The sequence below is a fragment of the Puma concolor genome, chromosome C1 (genome assembly GCF_028749965.1).
Source record: "Puma concolor isolate L17-30 chromosome C1, mPumCon1.1.hap2, whole genome shotgun sequence".
NCBI classification, from domain to species: domain Eukaryota; kingdom Metazoa; phylum Chordata; class Mammalia; order Carnivora; family Felidae; genus Puma; species Puma concolor.
In genome coordinates, this window is record NC_141674.1 from 32,039,188 (window position 1) to 32,059,686 (window position 20,499).

At 38.0% G+C, this 20,499-nt stretch overlaps 1 protein-coding gene across 18 annotated transcripts in view; it reads right to left on the reverse strand.

Annotated features, from left to right (window-relative positions):
* SCMH1 (Scm polycomb group protein homolog 1) overlaps positions 1–20,499 on the reverse strand; it is a 187,893-nt gene that overhangs the window by 89,093 nt on the left and 78,301 nt on the right. For 17 of the 18 annotated variants that reach the window (XM_086716630.1, XM_086716632.1, XM_086716620.1 and 14 more), the window contains one exon: positions 17,996–18,230. In XM_086716630.1, the coding sequence (XP_086572756.1) occupies positions 17,996–18,230 (235 nt within the window). Of the gene's footprint in view, positions 1–6,735; positions 6,782–17,995; positions 18,231–20,499 lie in introns of those variants that run through there. The other variant, XM_086716628.1, reaches the window with a different exon arrangement.

Consider the following 20,499-nt stretch of genomic DNA (forward strand, 5'->3'; position numbering starts at 1 on the left):
AGATAGGATCAACAAATACTTAGAAATGATCTAGACAGTGGGGTATGAAAGGGGATATGATAATCTCTTATGAAGAAACCAGGTACGTAACATGCTACACCCAATAAACAAGTAAATCTTTTCGGTTTATCATAATATAAACTAACTCACTATTTCTCTTCCTCTCACACACATGCACGTGCGCGTGTGTGCGTGCGCACACACACACACGACTACAGAACGCTTTCCAATATTCATTTTTACTTAAACAATTAAGGATCAGACAATGATGATCATGGAAGGGATAATCCTATCCAAAAATATTCATTTTCCAAAAGAATAAAAAGAAGCCTAGAGAGATTAATTGTCCATTGTCGTTCAGCAAGTAAAAGCCAATAAGAATGTACCATTTAACTAGTAAATTGTAAAAATAAGATTGTTATCGGAGTTAGGTCTTCCAGCTAGAGTTCCAAAGGCCTCCTTCAGATTTGGCTTCAACTCTCTATCCTGAGATGCCCAAATCTTGTGCTTTTTGATAGTCTCCCAATTGCCCTCAGCTTTCCTATTCTTGACAAAAGAACAGATAGGCTGCCTCAAAGCTGTAGAGCTGGAAATAACAACAACAATGACATCTGTTATTACTGACCATTTGACTAGATATTAAGCCAGTCACCTTCCACAGTCTATCTACTCAAGACAACTCAGGAAGGTAGCTACTGTCTTCCTTTTATAGACGAGAAAAGAGGTATAAAGTAAACTTATGATTTCAAAATGAGCAAATGAGAAAGACAGGATTGAAACCCAGGCAGTCTGATCCTTAAGTCCACACTGCTAACTACTATGCTAAACTATCAGCGTGCAGGTAAAATGAAAAAGGGAAGAATCAGCTTTGGGGAGTATTAATTAATAGCTATAATTAAGGGGGAGGGCATGGAGAGAGAGAGAAGAAAATGGAAATCAGAGAGTCATCACCCTGTATGATTTAAACTGTCTCAAAGCTGGCTAGGCTAAGCCAAGTTCCCCAAGGTCAGAAGATGTCTTGATAGCTCCTTCACATCAACAATGGTGACAGCAATGCGGATGCTCCTATCACTTAATCTAAAATTGCTATTGTTTACTTTTTTGCTTGCCTAGTTTTTTTCCTTTTGGAAAAATTCTATGTGATTTGGTGGGGATGTCTATCACATGACTACCAACCTGGCCATGGAATGCAAAATAATGCCATTTAAGGGCATCAGACTCCCCTACACCAAGAGTGTGTGTGTGTGTGTGTGTGTCCCCCCAGTTGGGTCAACTGTTTTCCGACATGACAGACACGCTGAAGAAGAGTCTTTCCCTGAGGTCATGGCTATAAGGCTGTTTGTAGGCTTGGCACTGCTACAGGGAGAACAACTGAGAATAAAGCCAACGTAGAGCAAGATGTGGGGAATCATGAGAGGGTTTACAACTCTGTGTTCAAACCCACTCAGCAGCAGGCCTTACCTTCTTGGTTATACGGTCTTAGTCATTCCTGCTTCCTCCTTTTCCTCTCCTCTAACCTATTTTGAGTTGAGTTTTTGCAATCACGGCCAAAGGATTCTTGACTACTACTTTTCCTTTGATCAGGGTAAAAGAAAAAAATAAATAAATTTCTCCAGAAACTCAGGCCCGGTCTGTGTGTGAGGAAAACAACTCTCCTTAGGTTCGTCAAGGACTGACGCAAGTCAAACCTAGAGCAGATGGTCCATGAATGGTTCACTACACTTATGGGCAAGACGTGGCAAGACACAACTATTCGAGAGAAATGCTTGCTATCCCTGGTAAAAGAGAGGAGTAGAAGGAATGACTGCTCAGTCAGAACACTCAGATTCATGCCCTCAGTTCCCAGCAAGTGCCTCGCCATGTAATCACCAATTCCATTTCTTAGAAAAGGGTTACTCAGGAGCTTCCATGTCACATGGAACTTAAAGAACTAAAAAATAAAAAATAAAAAAAAGTTCCCTCAGCTCTGGGAACACTTAGAGTAATATTATAATAGCTAATACGCACTGACTGCTTATTATGTATTAAATTCTCTACATGCAATTTCTTTCCGGATATTTGAAATACTACCATGAGGTACACAGTATTATTCTTCTTAGTTTGCAGAAGATGAAATGGAAACTCAAGCATCTTGTCCAAGGTAGTAAGTGATGAAGATTCCAATAAATGGTGGTCCTACTCCAAACCTCATGGTTCTTAACTATTCCGTTTCACTACCTCCTAGCAAGCTCCTTCAAGAGTAGAAGGGCAACACAGAAATGTTACCAGCCCAAGGAATTATTAAGGTACTTTATTCCCCAGCCCCCTAAGTGAGGTGGAACCCCCCCTTCCAAATTCAAATGTATCTATAATTTGTATTGGGAAGTCATAGATAGCGTTTTAATATTGAAAGGGCCCTCAGAGACCATACAGTACAAAAATTTTATGTTGCAGATTACAAAACTTAAGTCCAGAGGGGCTAAGAAACTTATTTGTGGTCACATAAGTTGCTCTTATAGAATGAGGCTGGAGCCCTAAGCCCTCTCATCTGGTTCTCTTTCACTACACTATGCTGCTTCCAAAGAAAACATTATGCACAGATGATGTTCCAGGCTCTATGTGCCAAGCACTTTAAGTGGGTTATCTCATTTAATCACTACTACAACTCTGTGAATTAGATACGAGAAACGTAGCACTGGTCCAGACACCAGCTGCCTTGATTTAAATCTAGTCTGCCACCTCCCTGATGTGTAACGTATGGCAAATTACAAAAACCTCTCTCTGGCTTTAGTTTCTTCAAAAATAAAGTGAGATAAAAATAGTAACTACCTCGATGGGTTGTTCTAAGGATTAAAATAGGTTAATACATGTGAAAGACTTAAAACACAGCTTGGTATATAATAATATATATAATAGATATAACATACACGCTGGCCATTGTAGATGGAAGGACTGAGGTTAGAGAAATTAAATATCTAAGGCCACTCTGTTAGTAAATAGCAGAGGCAGGATTTAAGACCAATTCCTCTGTCTCCAGAACGTTCATTATTAATCTGCATGTTAATGTCTTCAGATATTTCATCACTCAGCCCTACCTTACTGTTTTTATTGGTAAAAAGAGTTTTGGGTCATATATTGAAGAAAGAGGGAAGAGAAGAAGATTAAAAACAGTTACTTGAGGATCTCCTCCAATTAAACAATGGCTTGCTTGTGAAGAAAAGAACAGGTGTGTCAGAAATCTTGACCTCTGAAAGTGGGAGCACCTCAGTGCTTGGCCACTGGTTCTCTTCCTCTTGGTCCCCAGTCTCCCCCTGGCAAATAGGACTGCCAATTTATATCTCCAGCTCAAACCTCTGCCTTGAGTTTCATGCTTGTATTTCCATCTGCCTTTTTCTGTAAGTCCACTTGGATGCTAAGAGGCCTCAAGATGAGTAAGTCTCAAGAAGAACTCTGGATTTTGCTGCCTGCCCCCAACTTGCTCTTTTCTCCAGTATCTCAGCTCACTTAATGACACCACTTATTAAAACCCAGGTGCTCAGATCAAAATGCCTAGAAGCCACCTGTGATTCCTCCCTTCCTAGCACCCCTCAAATACAATTCGTCAGCAAGGCTTGATGGCACACGCATCTAATAATATACGCTGAATCAAACCATTTCTCGCCATTTGAGATTTCTCACCCACCAGTGACCGCCCTGATCTAAGGCACAGTCACACTCTGCCTCGAATGCTCAACAGCCTTCTAGCAGACTGTCTCTACTTTTGCCTCCCTACTGTCTGTTCTCCACATAACAGCCAGAATGATAGGTTTGCATGTTTTTTTAAATATAAATCAGACCACATCACTGTTGTGCTTACATCCCATACACAACACAAATAAATCTAGTCTTTAGGCATGTTAACAAAGCTCATGCGGTCTGGAATGAACTTACTTCTCATAACTCATCTGCCCCTCATTCACTGGTCTTTCTGTTCCTGAAACCAAGCTGTGTCCCTCTGCCTCAAAGACTCCCCCCTTTTCTCAAATCTTTGTTAGTTCTTTGCTGAAATATCATCTCCTCAGAGAGGTGTTCCTAGACCATCCTACCTAAAACAGCCTCCTAAATCCTGCTCCCTTCTTATTTATATATATTTTTAAGTAGGCTTCATGCCCAACATGGAGCCCAAGGTGGGGCTTGAACTCATGAACCTGAGATCAAGACCTGAGCTGAGATCAAGAGTCGGACACTTAACTGACTGAACCACCCAGGCACCCCCTGATCCCTTATTTATCCTTAGCTCTTATCATTGCCTGAATTTTCTCTCTTTTTTCCTTGTAATGTGTATGTCTTTTCCAACTAGAATTTAATTTCCGTGAGAGTTTTATTGAACAAAGGAAAAATCTCCACTTATTAAACAGGTACCAACACTTGCTGGATACTTTATTATGTTATTCCACTTAATACTCAAAAACCAGGTATGGCAGAGTTGATGAAGGATCTGGCAGGCGACTGAAATTCAACGTTAAAAGTCAAGGTAGATTAACTTACCAATGGCCACATAACTAAACTTGTAAGTGGCTGAGCTAATATTACAAAGTCAGGTCTCTTTAATTCTAAACCCAGGCATGCTGCGAGTTTTCTGTGCTTACCTAGGATTTCTTTAAAAATATTTATATGGAACCAGTTATAAAGAGCTTCCAGATATTCCCAAGACTGTGGGATTACTGAAGAAGTTAGGATTCATTTGTTTAACCTTGACCTGAGGAAGCTCTGGAACGAGATGTAGATCAGCAGGTCTAGAATTGAATCAGAGCTCATGCCCTCTGGTGGCAAGTAACAGAATAGCACTCACACCAGGAACCACATGGTTGTGGGTCCCCACTCCCCACCCCACCATTCATTGTCCCATATAATAATTCAAAGCTTTGTGAAGTTATTAGACTCTGTGGCCGTCAAGATGATTCCAAACTCATTCTCTTCTCCCAGAGGAGCTTTACATACATGTACATCCACAAATACATGTACAGAAATATGCCACTAAGTCACTGTACAATCCTGGACAACTCACTTCCCTTTCCCTGTTTCTGTATTTGTCAGATGAGGACACTGAACTAAAGCCAGGCTTCCAAACTGAGGTTGAGTACACTATCTCAGTTTTACCCCATGCATGAAAGAACACACAAGTGAAACTGGCAGAGAGGTGCTGAACACACTGTCTTCCCCGAGGAAGAAGTGAATACCCAACCTGACCATTTGGGGAGATTGGATTCCTTATAGTTCTCATAGGACTCCATCCCCAAGTCACTGTTACAACCCCATATACACACTCAAACTCAAGTTAATTCAGATTAATTTAATGGGCGGTTGTGACTAATCTTGAGATGATATATGTATGCATGGGTCTGGCAGGGTCCTTGCTGTAGAGAAGAAGGAGTTTAATGAATACTTAAAAAAAATTTTTTTTAACATTTATTTATTTTTGAGAGACAGAGACAGAGCATGAGCAAGGGAGGGGCAGAGAGAGAGGGAGACACAGAATCTGAAGCAGGCTCCAGGCTCTTAGCTGTCAGCACAGAGCCTGATGTGGGGCTTGAACTCATGAACCATGAGATCATGACCTGAGCCAAGGTTGGATTCATAACCAACTGAGCCACCCAGGTGCCCCTAATGAGTACTTTTAAAATTATCTCTGCAAAATAAGCATTTAAGACACCAACAGTTAAAGTAATCTCTCTCTAAGATTTTGGGTTATTTCCACCCCCACAAGTTTCTTTTTTTATTTTTATTTATTTAAAAAAAATTTTTTTAATGTTTATTTCCTTTTGAGACAGAGCGCGAGGGAGGGGCAGAGAGAGAGGGAGACACATCATCTGAAACTGGCTCCAGGCTCTGAGCTGGCAGCACAGAACCCAATGCGGGACTCGAACCCACGAACCGTGAGATCATGACCTGAACCGAAGTCCGACTCTCAACTGACTGAGCCACCCAGGCGCCCCACCCCCACGGGTTTCTATAAAGAGCTTATATTTCTGTGATAAATGAGACGTTTATCTTTTTAAATCCCCCTTTCTACTGTCAGGCCCTGGAGGCTACTTAGCAAATGAAAAGACAGATCAGTGACAGGAATATACAAAGGGTGCCTTTCAAGTCAAGGTACCACATATACCCACCCCAGAGCATGTGACCAAGTTTGCTGACCAGGCACTCTGTGCTGGGATCCTGACACACTTGACTAGGAGCCTCACGAGAAGCCAGGTTCTGTTTTAGACCAGGGACAATCCAACATGGACACTGGGATCCCCTGGGGAGCATTAAAGAATACATTGGTCCCAACCCCAGAAATTCAGATTTAACTGATCTGAGGAAAGGCCTACGCACTGAAAATTTTAAGAGCTCTCTGGGTGATTCTAACTGGCAGCCAAGTTTGAGAACCAGTGATCCAGACAGTCTTTTTTTTTTTTTTTAGAAGAAATAATCACAGTCTTGAGTAGTAGAATAGGTTAGTAAAACAACAGGGTGTGAGGAAAAGGTTGGCAGCATTGAGATAATAATGTCACCTGAAAATCATTCTACCTTTCCACCTTTCCCCCCGGAAGACTCTGGCAGGGGGGTACGAATGTTCCTATGTGAACAGAACACACACACATACACACAAAAACCATACAAGATTTTACAGGAGAAGAAGGCTCTTCTAGAGCAATATTTCCCAAATATAGACCAATTTCATTAGAGTCTCGGGAGAGTCATTTTACCATGCAGAATCCCAAGCCCCATTACCTAGAGATTCTGATTCAGCAACTCTGGGGAGAGGTCCAGAGGAGGCCTGGGGAACATGAACACACACACATATATATGTATAATTATGTACATAATTTATTTAAACTTTATTTTGAAAAATCTTAAACCTAGAGAAAAGTAGCAAAAACAGTACATGAACAACTATGTATCCTTCACCCAGATTCAACAACTAATAACATTTCACCATATTTGCTTTCCATCTATCTACACACACTTTTTCCTCTGAACTATGAGAAAGTCAGAAACATAGTGACACTTCACCCCTAAATATACATCAGTACATTTGTCCTCAGAACAAGGACGTTCTCCTTTAAAACTGTAATACTGTCATTCCCAAGAAATTTAATTTAAAATATCCTCAACTGTCCCCCAAATGTCCTTTATAGCAGTTGAATTTTTTAAGTACAGGAGCGGAACGAGAATTACATATTGTATTTGGTTGTCCTGTTTCTTTGGCCTCCTTTAATCTAGGCCAACCCTGTTGTCTTTTGCTGGTTTTTCATGAAACTGATATTTTTGAAGACTGTGGGCTAGCTGTTTAATAGAATATCCCACAATTTGGATTTTTTTTTCTGATTGTTTCCTTATGATTACATTCATGCTAAACAGTTCTGACAAAAATACAAGTGATGTTGAGTACTTCTCACTTCATTACTTTAAGAAGCACATATGTGGTTTATCTAATTATCGATGATACTGAATTTGATCACTTGTTAAGGAGTGACTGACAGACTTCTCCATTATAATTTCCCTTTGTAATTAATAGGAAACATTGAGACTACGTGAACACCCTATTCTCCAATAAGCTTTTTTACCCTGTGGTTTTAGCACTCACTGATTATCCTTGCCTGAATCAATTAAAATGGTGGTTGCAAAATGGTAATTTTCCATCATTCTCTCTATACTTATTAGCTGACATTCTGCAATTAGACCTTTCCCTGCAACTCTAAAGTTTTTTATGTGTATCACTAGGGACCTATGGATGCCAATACCATTGTTCTCTTGTTTTCATTATTCTGTTTGTTACTCTTATTGTTCCAGTTTTGGCTGATCAGAGCCCCTTCAAGCTGGCTCCTGTGTCCTTCTGATATGTTTCTGTTCTTTAAGACTTCTTTTCTTTCTGGCATAATAGAATGTTCCAAATTCACCTTACATTTTCTCTTCTGCTCAGCCCTGGAATCAGTCATTTCTCCAAGGAGCCATGATTCCTTTTAGTGGAGAATGGGATTTAGAAACCACATTGCTACTGAGGTGTCATTACTTTTAGGCCTTTTCAATGAACAGACCTTATATCATTATAATACAAATATATATACATATACATATATATGTATATGTATATGTATATGTATATGTATATGTATATGTATATGTGTGTGTGTGTGTGTGTGTGTGTATATATATATATAAATAATTATATACACTTTTTAAAGTTAAGAGTTCATAATAGATACCTCCAATTCAAATTCTATACTACAGGGTTCTTCTTCATCTTCCCCCATCCTATATTTGTATCTTCTTTACTCACTTGCCCTATCCTCGATACACGCAAAATAGCTTCAGATTAAGGTAAAACTACTAACATTGTTAATAAAACATCAGGATTTATTTGAAGTTCCATTTTTTCTTTGAAGTGTGTCCCAATGTTATGATATCCATTTGATACATAGTTCAGTTTGTTTCTGTTTGTAATCAATTTCAGAATATGATTTGTTCTTTTCTCTGGTTTAGTTTTATTTTTAAAGTAAAACATTTACATAATGCAAAAGTCAAGAGAATATAAAAGAGTATTCTCAGAGAAGTCTCACTCTCATTGCTATACTTGCCACACTATTCCTAGATACTCTCAATAGGTGACCTTTTCCTTATTTTCTGGTTTAACATTCCTGTGTTTCTTCTCATAAAAATAAGTATATAAAATATGTAATTTCATGTATATTATAAAACGTGTGTGTATACATATTTCCCCTTCTCTTTCTCAAAAGTAAGTGGTATTAAGTACATTCACATTGTTGTGCAACCATCACCACCATCCATCTCCAGAACTTTTTCATCTTCCCCAAGTGAACTCTGTACCCATTAAACAGTAATTTGCCATTCCTCCCTCCCCACCAGCTCCTGACAACCACCATTCTGTTTTCTGTCTCTATAAGTTTGCCTGTATTATGTATCTCCTATAAGTGGGATCATACAGTGTCTGTCCTCTTGCAACTGGCTTATTTCACTTAGCATAATGTCTTCAAGATTCATCTACATTGTCGCACGGGGTAGAATCTCCTTCCTTTTTAAGGTTCAGTAATATTCTGTTGTATGCATATACCACATTTTGTTGACCCATTCTTCCACGGATAGACACTTCGGTTGCTTCAACCTTTTGGCTATTGTGAATAATGCTGCTAAACATAGGTATACTAATATCTGCTTGAATCCCTACTTTTAATTGTTTTGTCTATATACCCAGAAGTGGAAATGATGAATCATATGGTAATTCTATTTTTAACTTAAAAAAATTTTTTTTAATGTTTATTTATTATTGAAAGACAGAGAGAGACAGAGTGTGAGCAGGGGAGGGGCAGAGAGAGAGGGAGACACAGAATCCGAAGCAGGCTCCAGGCTCTGAGCTGTCAGCACAGAGCCCGACGTGGGGCTCGAACTCATGGACCGTGAGATCATGACCTGTGCTGAAGTCAGACACTTAACTGACTGAGCCACCCAGGCGCCCCTATAAGTATATCTTTATGCCAGTACTACATGTCTTATTGTTGCTCTGTAGTAAGTTTTGAAATCAGGAAATGTTGAGTCTTTAGTAGTGTGCTAATTTTCGTCAAAGGTCAGACGACTTTCTTCCTTATAGCTATCTTTTTTGTTTGTTTTTGTTTTTTTTTAAGTTTATTTAGAGAGAGAAAGAGTACATGAGAGCATGAGCCGGGAGGAAGAGGAGGAGAGAGGGAGAGGGAGAGGGAGAGAGAGAGAGAGAATATGAATCCCAAGTAGGCTCCTTGCTGTCAGCCCAGAGCCCAACTGGGGCTCAATCTCATGAACTGTGAGATCATGACCTGAACTGTAATCAAGAGTCAAATGCTTAACTGACTGAGCCACCCAAGCATCCCTGTTATAACTATCTTAATATGGTGAATTTCATTAATGATTTTTCTAAAGTTAAATCTTTTTATTCCAGAAAAAAAAACCCCACTAATTTGCTTTGATAAATTATTGTTTTAAATGTGTTGAATTCTCACTTCTCATTTTACTTAGGATTTTTGTAACAAAATTTATACATGAAACTGTGTGTGTGTGTGTGTGTGTGTGTGTGTGTGTGTGTGTGTGTGTGTGTTTAAATCAGGCTTAGGTATCAAAATTCTACCTACTTCATAAAAAGAAATCTGTATGTTTTCCTATTTTTCTATGATATGTATGGAGCTGAACTGTCCAGTAGACAGTCACCAGCCACATAAGGCTTTTTAACTTTAAATTACAATTACACAAAATTAAAAATCCTTAGTTGCAGTAGCCATATGTGGCTAGACAGCACAGATATAAAACATTTCCATCGTCACAGAAGTTCTGTTGGGTATCACTGACCTCTAGCAATTTAAGTAGTAGATTATCTGGTCTTTAAAGTTTTGTAGGACTCCCCTGTAGAATAATCTGCACTTAAGTGCTCTGCTGCAGGTGTAGTTCTTTGAAATTTTTCATATGTTTTCTACATACCTGTTTAAATATTGTAATGCTATTGGGTTCAGATTTTACAAATAGTATTTTCCTACTTCACCTCACTTTTCTAATTTACACAGAGTTATTTCCCCCCTTTGTCATCTCTACTTTTGTGTATCTGTGCTTATTCCTTTTCTTTAGTAGGCTAACTACTTAGTTTGTGTATCTTGTGTATTTTCCTCCCAAACGACCGGCATTTTGACTTATTGCTTTTCTATTTTCCACCTCGTTAACTTTTGCTTTTACCTTTCTTTTTTCTTTTTCCTTTTTGTTTTGTGTCGTGACTCTTCTTCTAGCTTTTTGAATTGGGAATTTAAATCCTTAATTTTTATCCTTCCATTTTTATTGATGTCAAGTATTTAAATCTATCAGTTTTCTTTCAACCATTGCTTTAACTGATCTCAAAATTCTGATACGTGTTTATTAATTATTTTTTAGGAGTTTTGCAATTTTGGTTTATATTTCCCTTTTCACACAAGAGTTGTTTAGAGTTTTAGATTTCAATGTAGAAGGATATTCACCAGGAAACAGAGTGTGATATGTGTACACATACGTGATCTACCTTATTCATTAAAGACTTCAATACCTTTAACTTTTGTCCTCTTGGCCTGCCTTGCCTTGAGAGGTGTGTTAAATCTATCAGTGTGTTTGTCTCTATCTCTTTGCACCTACAATCATTTCCATTTTACGAAGACACATTCTTTGTAATTTGGTTCCAAAATATTTTTAATTATTACATTTTCATTGTGAATTGTGTCACCATTAAGCATTATAAAGTGGCTTCTTTTGTCTTGTTGAATGCATCCTGGTCTGAATTCTTTTTTTTTTTTTTAAATTTATTTTTGTGTGAGAAAGAGAGAGAGAGAGAGAGAGAGAGAGAGAGAGACAAAGAGAGAGTGCAAGCATGAGTGGGGGAGGGGCGGGGGGGGGCGGGTGGACAGAGGATCCCAAACAGGCTGTGCTGACATCAGTGAGTCCGATGCGGGGCTCAAACTTACGAACTGTGAAATCATGACCTCAGCCAAAGCTGGACACTCAACTGACTGAGCCACCCAGGCACCCCTCTTGGTCTGAATTCTGCCTTGTCTAATGTCAGAATTGTAGTATCTGTTATTGTATTGTTTGACTTTCCTTTTCATACCCTTAACCATCCTTTTATTTTTAGTCTTTCTCATTTATTTGACTTTAGGTATGTTTCCTGTACACAGTATAAAGCTGGGTTTGACTCTGAGTACCAATCTGAATTTTTTTTCTTTGAATAGGTCAGTTAAGACTATTTATATTTATTAATATAAATCACACATTTGGTTTCAACCCTGTCACATTAGGTTTTATTGACTGTGTTTTCCATATTTAGTTCATCTCCTTCTCTGTGTGGTCTGTTTCTTGATCTTTTTGCTCCTTTGTTATTAAGGAAGTTTTGGAATTTTATTTGAGTAGTTACCTTTATACTAACATATTTTATAGTATCCTTAATCTACCTTTTCCTCATTTAGGCTTCTATTTGGTTTATCAGTTTTAGGTGACATCCTTTGATCCCATCTAAGGATATTACAGGAGGGAGGAGGTTTGCTTCCTGCTTCCGGTGTGAATGCTTGGTGGGCTCCTGCAGCAATCCCACCTTCTCTCTTGACCATATTCTGCAGTTCACGACAGCCAGTAATATCAGCAGCCAGCACCACGACCATCACCACCTTGCTCCACTTAAATGGCTTTATAGCACTCGAGAGAAACATCTCTCCATGAACAGCTTTCCCCAGAGGCACCCCTGAAGGCAAATTTCTAGCAAGGCCCACTGCTGTGGCACCACAGTGACTTCTCTCGTACAGTGAGCCACAGCTGCGTCCCCTCCAACAAGGTCTACATCTCAGCCCTGAGGATGGGAGAGGGGAGGGGAGGCTCCTCCTTGGGCCCTCTATCTCAGCTCCAGTGTAGTGGACTGCCCTTGCGTCTGCTCTTGTATTCATTAGAGTTCTCTTTCCTTCTGACTAGCCAAACACACCAATACCCCAAGCCTGTGTTACAGTTAATAATTATATTAAACTTTCTGTGTTCAAATTACTGTGTGGGTTCTCTCTTTTCATTGGACCCAGACTGATACCATACTGTTCTATCCCGTCTCCACCTTTGTTTTTGTCTTAGATTGATCATTCCTTGTTTGGATGAAGCTCTTTCTGTATGTAACTCATTCCTCCGGTAGGGCTTGGGTTACAGCATTTCCTAAGCTCCTGCATGCTGAACACATTTCAGTATGATCTCAATACCCAAAAAACAGCTTGTACAAAACCCCATGATCTTATTTTCTTTCCTTGAATTTCTTAAAAACACCACTCACTTTGTCTTGCTTTGTACTTTGCTAAAGCAAAGGATGATGCAAACTTGACTTTCTTTCCCTTGTAAATAATTTGGCCTTTTTTCTTGAGGCTTAGAGGAAATTTTTCTTTATTCTTAGAATGTAATAGTTTTACTAGAATAGATCTTAGAGTAACCAATCTGAATCAATTTTTCCAGGAATAAGGTAGGCCCTTTCAAAATAGAAGTTTGGGTTTTAATTTTTGAAAAATTTAAGTATTAATTCTGGTTCATTGCTTTATCTTCTTCAGAGACTCCAATAATACATGCATACATACATTTACACATACACATTGAATCTTTGTTGACTATGTTCTATATCCAACAGTTCCTTTCTGATACTTTTTAACCTTTTCTAATATTTATTTTTATTCTCTTGGCTGTTTTTATTTCTCTTCTCAATGTCCCTTATTACATTTTCAGTTAAACCTGTGTCCATTGGGCACCTTGGAATTGAGTCAATTGAGATTATTTTGTCTTTCTTCAATTTTTTTCTTGAGTTTGGACGATTCCATTTTTACATCTTCCTGTCTATTGTGCATTTCTAGTCTTTTAAAATTTATGATTCATGGTATTTTTTTCATATCTGTCAATACTTGTTTAATTCAAGTTGGGTTGTTGTGCAATAGTTTTCTTCTGGTTAGTCACTGATTTTGGCAGAATTTTTAACAGTTAAAATGGTTTTAGCCTCATCTTTGCTTTTTGTCAGATAGAAGCTTTTTATAGGTGTCGATTGCTATTTCCTAATCATTTGAAATGTCTGATATTTTCCTGGACCAGCAAAAACAGGAGGTTCTATTTTGGCAGGGATCTCGGGTTATGAATTTTCTGTTGACCTAATGAAATGCAGTTTCTTTAGCAGACGAGGCTGTTGGGATGGGAAGTGTCTGATGTGTCTTTTGGCTTTATGATTCTCTTCTGTTTCTGTATAATTCTGAATTACAATCCCCTGCTTTTCCTTCAATATGTCTACCCTCCCCCAAAGGTAGTTGTCTTCTCAAGAGTGCTATCTCTAGTCCCTCAATCCAGACTTTCGAACCACTGGCTTCCTTTGGATTCCCCAGTAGGGAATTAGGTCTTAGTTCTGTTCTCAGTATTTCCCACTCTAAATGGGCCTATATTTTCCTGGAGGTGATTTTGACTGTGTTAGGTCTCCACTGCCCCTCCCCCTTTTAAATGCAATTTCTAACTACATAAAACTATTCATTCTGGTATGAGTCAGGTATTAGCTCTAATGGTTTCAGATCTTTATATCTGAAAATGTAATTAAAATCTGTGGTGTTCTTGGCTCTCAGTTATGTTTAAACATGAATTAGGGGTGGTTTGGTTTCCTTTTGGATTTGTACATTTCTAGAGAAGTTACTGAAAGATTGATGTGAGGGTTAGGGGCACTGACATGCACCCCCTCATGCAGTCAAAAATTGCGTAGACTTCCCCCAAACTTTACTAATAGCCTACTGTTGACCAGAGCCTTAATGATAATGTGAAGAGTTGATTAACACATATTTTGTGTGCTATATGTATTATATAGTGTATTCTTATAATAAAGGAAGGTAGAAAAAAGAAAATGTTATTAAGAAAATATTAAGGAAGAGAAAATACATTTATAGTACTGTACTGTATTTACAGAAATAAATTTGTGTATAAGTGGAGCTGTGTATTTCAAACCTGTGTTGTTCAAGGGTCAACTCTACTTTTTAATAGCCTATCAAGATGTTTCCAAATAGCAATTCATCAAGCAGGTTGAGAATAATACAGTACTATTTAGCTATAAAAAGGAATGAAGAATATCTCCATGCTACTAAGAAGTCATCTTTAGGGTATTTCATTAAGTGGCAAAAAGTAAGGTTAAGACCAATATGTATAGTATGCTGTCATTTATATAAGAAGGTGGGAAATACCTTATGTATATATGTACACACACAGACACACACACGGATATTTGTATTTTTAAAAAATGGGAATATAGACAGGGGCTACCTATGGCAGAAGAAGGGAAGAAAGTGACGGGGATTTCTCTCAATATACTTCACTTTACAGATTGGACTTTAAGAATGATGTGTATCACATATATGTTTATAGAGGAAAGTTTCCAAGAAGCAATCTCTAAAAATAAAAAACAATACAACAAATGAACCCAGGTTTATACCAAGTTGGTGGCACTGCCACCCAGAAAGAAACTAATCCAAGCAAACTTATAATATATTGACTATCCTTCATTGGAGGGTAGGAAAACAAGAAATGCAAGTAACTCAAACACCATCAGTAATGATAATGGTGGTAAGTGTTGTTACTGTTATTCTGAGACTGTTGTCCTGTGTACTATAATAGGATAAAACAACTGAGTTATTTTGCTAGTGACATAGAGAACTAGGGTTTTGTTGTGGTATAAAGGAGATACAGATTAAAGACAGCAAAGATAAAGTAAATAAAAGCACCATTTGTCCTGAACTTTAGTAGGAAGTATCAATATGAACTAATGATTTTCTCTTAATAATAATAATAATAACAGTAATAATAACAATAAGGCAGTTCCTATCTCTCTATATCAAAAAGATGTAGAAAGAATGACCAACCCAGTAGCACTGAGTACTCTAGGATTCAGATAATAGTCTCTAAATACCATTTCCCACTTAGAAGAACCGGAAGAACTGGGCATCTAAAAGAAATAGCTGATTCCATATTTGAGGCAGATAATTTAAAAGATGAGCCTGGCACTTGTTGAAATGAGCACTGGACATTATTATATGTAAGTGATGAATCACTGGGTCCTACTCCGGAAACTAATACTACATTGTATGTGAACTAACTTGAATTAAAAAAAAAAAAAAAAAAAAAAGATGAGTCTGGAAGATTTTGAAATTTCAAAAATCCAAGACAGCTATCAAACAATGAAGTGTCAGAAGACTGGATGCCTGGGTGGCTCAGTCCGTCAAGCACCCGACTCATGATCTCAGGATCATGAGATCGAGCACCGTGTCGGGCTCTGCACTGGGTGTGGAGCCTGCTTGAGATTCTCACTCTCTCTCCCTCTACCCTCCCCCGCTGCACCGTGCTGCCACTGGTGCACTCTCTCTCTCTCTCTAAAAAAGAAAAGAAAGAAAGAAAGAAAAGGAAAAAAAAAGTGTCAGGAAACCATTTGATGAGGCTCCTATGCAGCCGATGGGACAAATCAAGAATCAGTAAGGACAATTAGTGTAATGGAATGAAACATGTCAAATATGTAAGAATCCTTGGGTTTATGATACTAAATAACAGTAACAACAAAAACGTCCTTAAATATTTTTGGAGGATGGTAGTAAACTAATTCATTATTTTGAAAATTGGTAAAGAATCAAGCATTTAAGCTTTCTTCCATGAACTATAACCTCACAATAACCAAAAGTGTGATGGAAGTTTAATAGATATATTCCATTTAATTTATGTGGACAGAACTGTAAGATTAAAATTTCCCATTTTGCAACCATAATGAATTGATTGCTCTATATCAGGAGTCAGCAAATTATAGCCAGCAGGCCAGTCATCTGTTTTTGTAAATGTAAGATTTTATTGGAACACAGGCTTGCCCATGTATTTATGTATTGTCTGTGGCTATTTTTGTATTACAATAACAAAGCTGACTAGTTGTAACAGAGAATGTATGGCCCATAAACCTGAAAGTTTTACTGTCTAACTCTTTAAGAAAATCTGTCAACCCTTGATCTAGACCACAAGCAGTAACAGCTGCTACATTATAAAATGAGAGAAATGAGACCATATATATATATCCTTCCCAATAGAAGTAAACACCACTACCTATGAAATGTTCTTATGAAAAAATTGAACCTGAACCTGATCAAGCCTCAAGATCTAGCTGACAATTTCTAGAAAAGAGAGAACATGGAAATGTGTCAAATGTTACCATAGAGATACAATCAGCAAAATCTAATTGTGGGAGATAATTAAAGACAAATTACTTAGATTTTTCAACAAATAAATTGCAAGAAAAAAATAAGAGAGAAAGAGAACCCATAGGTTAAAAGAGACTTAAAGGACATGTCAACCAAGTGCAATATGTGCATCTTATTTGAATCCTGATTCAAAGGAACTAATAAAGAGAAAGAGAGAGGAGACAGACAGACAGACAACAGGGAAAATTTAAACACTGAGTAAATATTAGTTGGTATTAAGGAATTATCGTTAGTTTATAAACACATGATAATGTTATTATGATTGTTTTAAAAATATTATCTACGAGACATAGATACCAAATATTTAATGACAGAATGATACTATGTTGGGGCAACAGGGCAGGAGGGGGCAGGAAATATGTGCAGATACAAATAAAACATGATCAATTATGTGCTGATAATTATCAAGGATAAAGAGTACATGGACATTCACTGTGCTATTCTTGTGACTTCTGTATGTGTTTGGAATTTTATTACAAATAAATTTTTTAAATGGGGGATAATTCAGTAACCACCTGGGGATTTCCTGCAAATGTCATCTGTCCTCTAATGCTCAATTAATTTAGCACAACCCCCTGAGGGGAACATAGCCCACAGCTCATAACCCATCTCTCTCTATTCTCTGTTGAGACTCATTGCAATAGTGACTGATAGTAATTGATGAGATGGGCTGAGTCACTTATACTGAGGGGAAAAAACAAAAAGATAAATCTGATCTTGAGAAGAAAATTCTAGTGGGGTTATTAGTTTAAGTAAAATAACACATTTTACTTAACAACTGATTCAAAGTGAGAAAATTACAAGGACCAAGTGAGAATTTAAGGAAAAGGAGATAAGGAACCTCTGTGTCAGTCATCTTGTTACTGAAAGATTTTTCTCTCACCTCTGGTTATCCTTGTAGGATTTGGTAAAATCCTTTATGGTTTTTTGAGGCAGGCTAAATGGTAAAACCTCCTTCCACTCTCTCAGGGTAACTGGGAACTGATGAAAGGTGTGGTTTCGAGTTAGAAAAAGGAGAGCTTAAGAAATAAGCTTGGATATCATAAGTTAATGTAGAGATGGACATGTCCATATTTTATAGCACATTTCATTTTGGTAGGCCTTTTCTTTTGGCCATATGAAAGAGAAGAATAGGCAGGGGACCCTAGGCTTTCCTGTAACAGGATGTAGCATTCTGGGAAGATAACTAATTGGCTAAGGAAGGCTTGGATCTAGTTACTCACCCAGAGGGGGCTGCAGCATACCCCCATTCTTCTCACAGTTCCCAATAGGCTGGATTTCAGATGAGTCAACCAGCCGCCAGAAGTCATTCTTGTTGTCACTGCCATCAAGGCGAAGGCGGAGCCGGGCACCTGTCAGTCCAACTACTGTCGCAATACACGTGGATGTGGTATTCCTGGGGTCCTGCGCTTCCAATTTCATGCTGATCTTGAACTCGTTGCTTGGAGGTGTGTAGGACTGAGAAAAACAAGCCATGGGGATTAGGCAGACTAAGAGTATATGGCATTTTCAGTAAAGATGTTAAGAGATGGAGCCTGAAAATTTATTCTTTGTACTGAAATTGGTTACAGTGGGGCCCAGGACAAGCACCTTGAACTATTCCCTGATACTTAGGCAGGGTTTCATGTAAAAGAAACACTGGAAGGTAAGATGAAGGGGAAAAAATTTACTTTCCACAAAAGCATCAAATATTGACTCACACCAGTAAGAAAAGCACAGCAGTGTCTCAAATGGTCCTGACTTAAATGCTTCTTCATCCTGTCTTCTCTAACATCCTAACTCTCCAGGTGTTCATAACATTTTCTTCTCAGAAATCATCCTATTAAACTTGCACATCCTTAATGTCTCTTCATGGAGCGTTTCAGTATGCAGGTTTGTGTATTCATCACACAGGCCCAAAGACTATTTTTCTTATTTTGACATTAACTTAGAAATCAATTCACAGTTTTAAAAACAATTTTAAGTTATAATTGACATACCATAAACTATACACTGTTAAATCTTGACATACGTATACACCCATGACACCATATATATCACATACACCTTGAAACCATCATCATAATCAAGATAATGAACATGGACACACTCCCAAGTTTTTTCATGTCCCTTTATAATTCTTCTGTCTGGCCCTTCCCAGACCCCTGTCCCCAGACAAACATTGATTACTTTCTCTCACTGTAGATTGACTGGTTTGCATTTCTTCCTCTTAAATGGAATCAGAATAAACTCTGTTTGTGTTTGTCTAGCTTCTTTCACCCAGCATAATTATTCTGATATTCATCCCTATTGTTGAATGTATCAATAACTCATTTAAAAAAAAATTTTTTTAGAATGAAATCTGGCCATTTGTAGCAACGTGGATGGAACTGGAGGGTGTTATGCTAAGTAAAATAAGTCAGGCAGAGAAAGACAGATATCTTATGTTTTCACTCCTATGTGGATCCTGAGAAACTTAACAGAAGACCATGGGGGAGGGGAAGGGGGAAAAAAAAAGTTACAGAGAGGGAAGGAGGCAAACCATAAGAGACTCTTAAATACTGAGAACTAACTGAGGGTTGATGGGGGTTGGGAGAGAGGGGAAATTGGGTGATGGGTATTGAGGAGGGCACCTGTTGGGGTGAGCACTGGGTGTTGTATGGAAACCAATTTGACAATAAATTATATAAAAATAAAAATTAATTTTTTTTAATGTATACTCAATTTTTTTTAAACTTTATTTTTTCAAACACTTTATTTTTTCAAAGCAGTTTTAGGTTCAGAAGAAAACCGACAGGAAGGTAAAGAGATTTTCCATATATACTCAGCCCCAACACATGCATAGTCTCCCCTGTTATCGACGCCCCTCACCACAGTGGTACATTTGTTACAAATGATGAACTTATATTGACACATCATAATTATCCAAAGTCCACACGTCACATTAGGATTCTCTCCTGGTGTTGTACCTTCTGTGGGTTTGGTCAAATGTATAATGGCATGTGTTTATCATTATAGGATCATACAAAATAGTTTAACTGTCTTAAAAATCCTCGGTGTTCTGTCAATTCATCCCTCACTCACCCACCCACTGGCAGCCACTGATCTTCTTAGGGTCTCTATAGTTTTGCAGCCTTTTCAGACTGGCTTCTTTCCGTTAGTAATAGGCATTTAAGTTTCCTCCATGTCTGTTCATGGCTTGATAGCTCATTTCTTTTTGGGGCTTATATTCTGTTGTTTGGCTATACCACATTTTTTTCATTCACCTACTGAAGGACATCTTGGTTGCTTCCAAGTTTTGGCAGTTATGAATAAAAGTGCAACAAACATCTACGTGCAGGTTTTTTTGCTGGTGTAAGTTTTTAAGTCATTTGAGTAAATACCAAAGAATATGGTTGCTCGATCTCATAGTAAGAGTATGTTTTGTTTCGTAAGAAATCACCACACTATCTTAAAAAATGGTTATGCGATTTCGCGTTACCACAATAAATGAATTCCTGTTGCCCACATCCTTGCTCACATTTGTCGGTATCAGTGTTTTCTGGATTTTGGCCATTCTAATAGGTGTGTAGTGGCATCCCACTACTGTTAATTCGTATTTCTCTGATGACATATGATGTGGAGTATCTCTTCACATGCTTTTTTTGTCATCTGCATGTCCTCTTTCGTGAGAAGTCTAAGATCTTTGGCCCATTTTTTAAATCAAGTTGTTTCATTTCTTGACACTTTAAGTGTTCTTTGTAGGTTT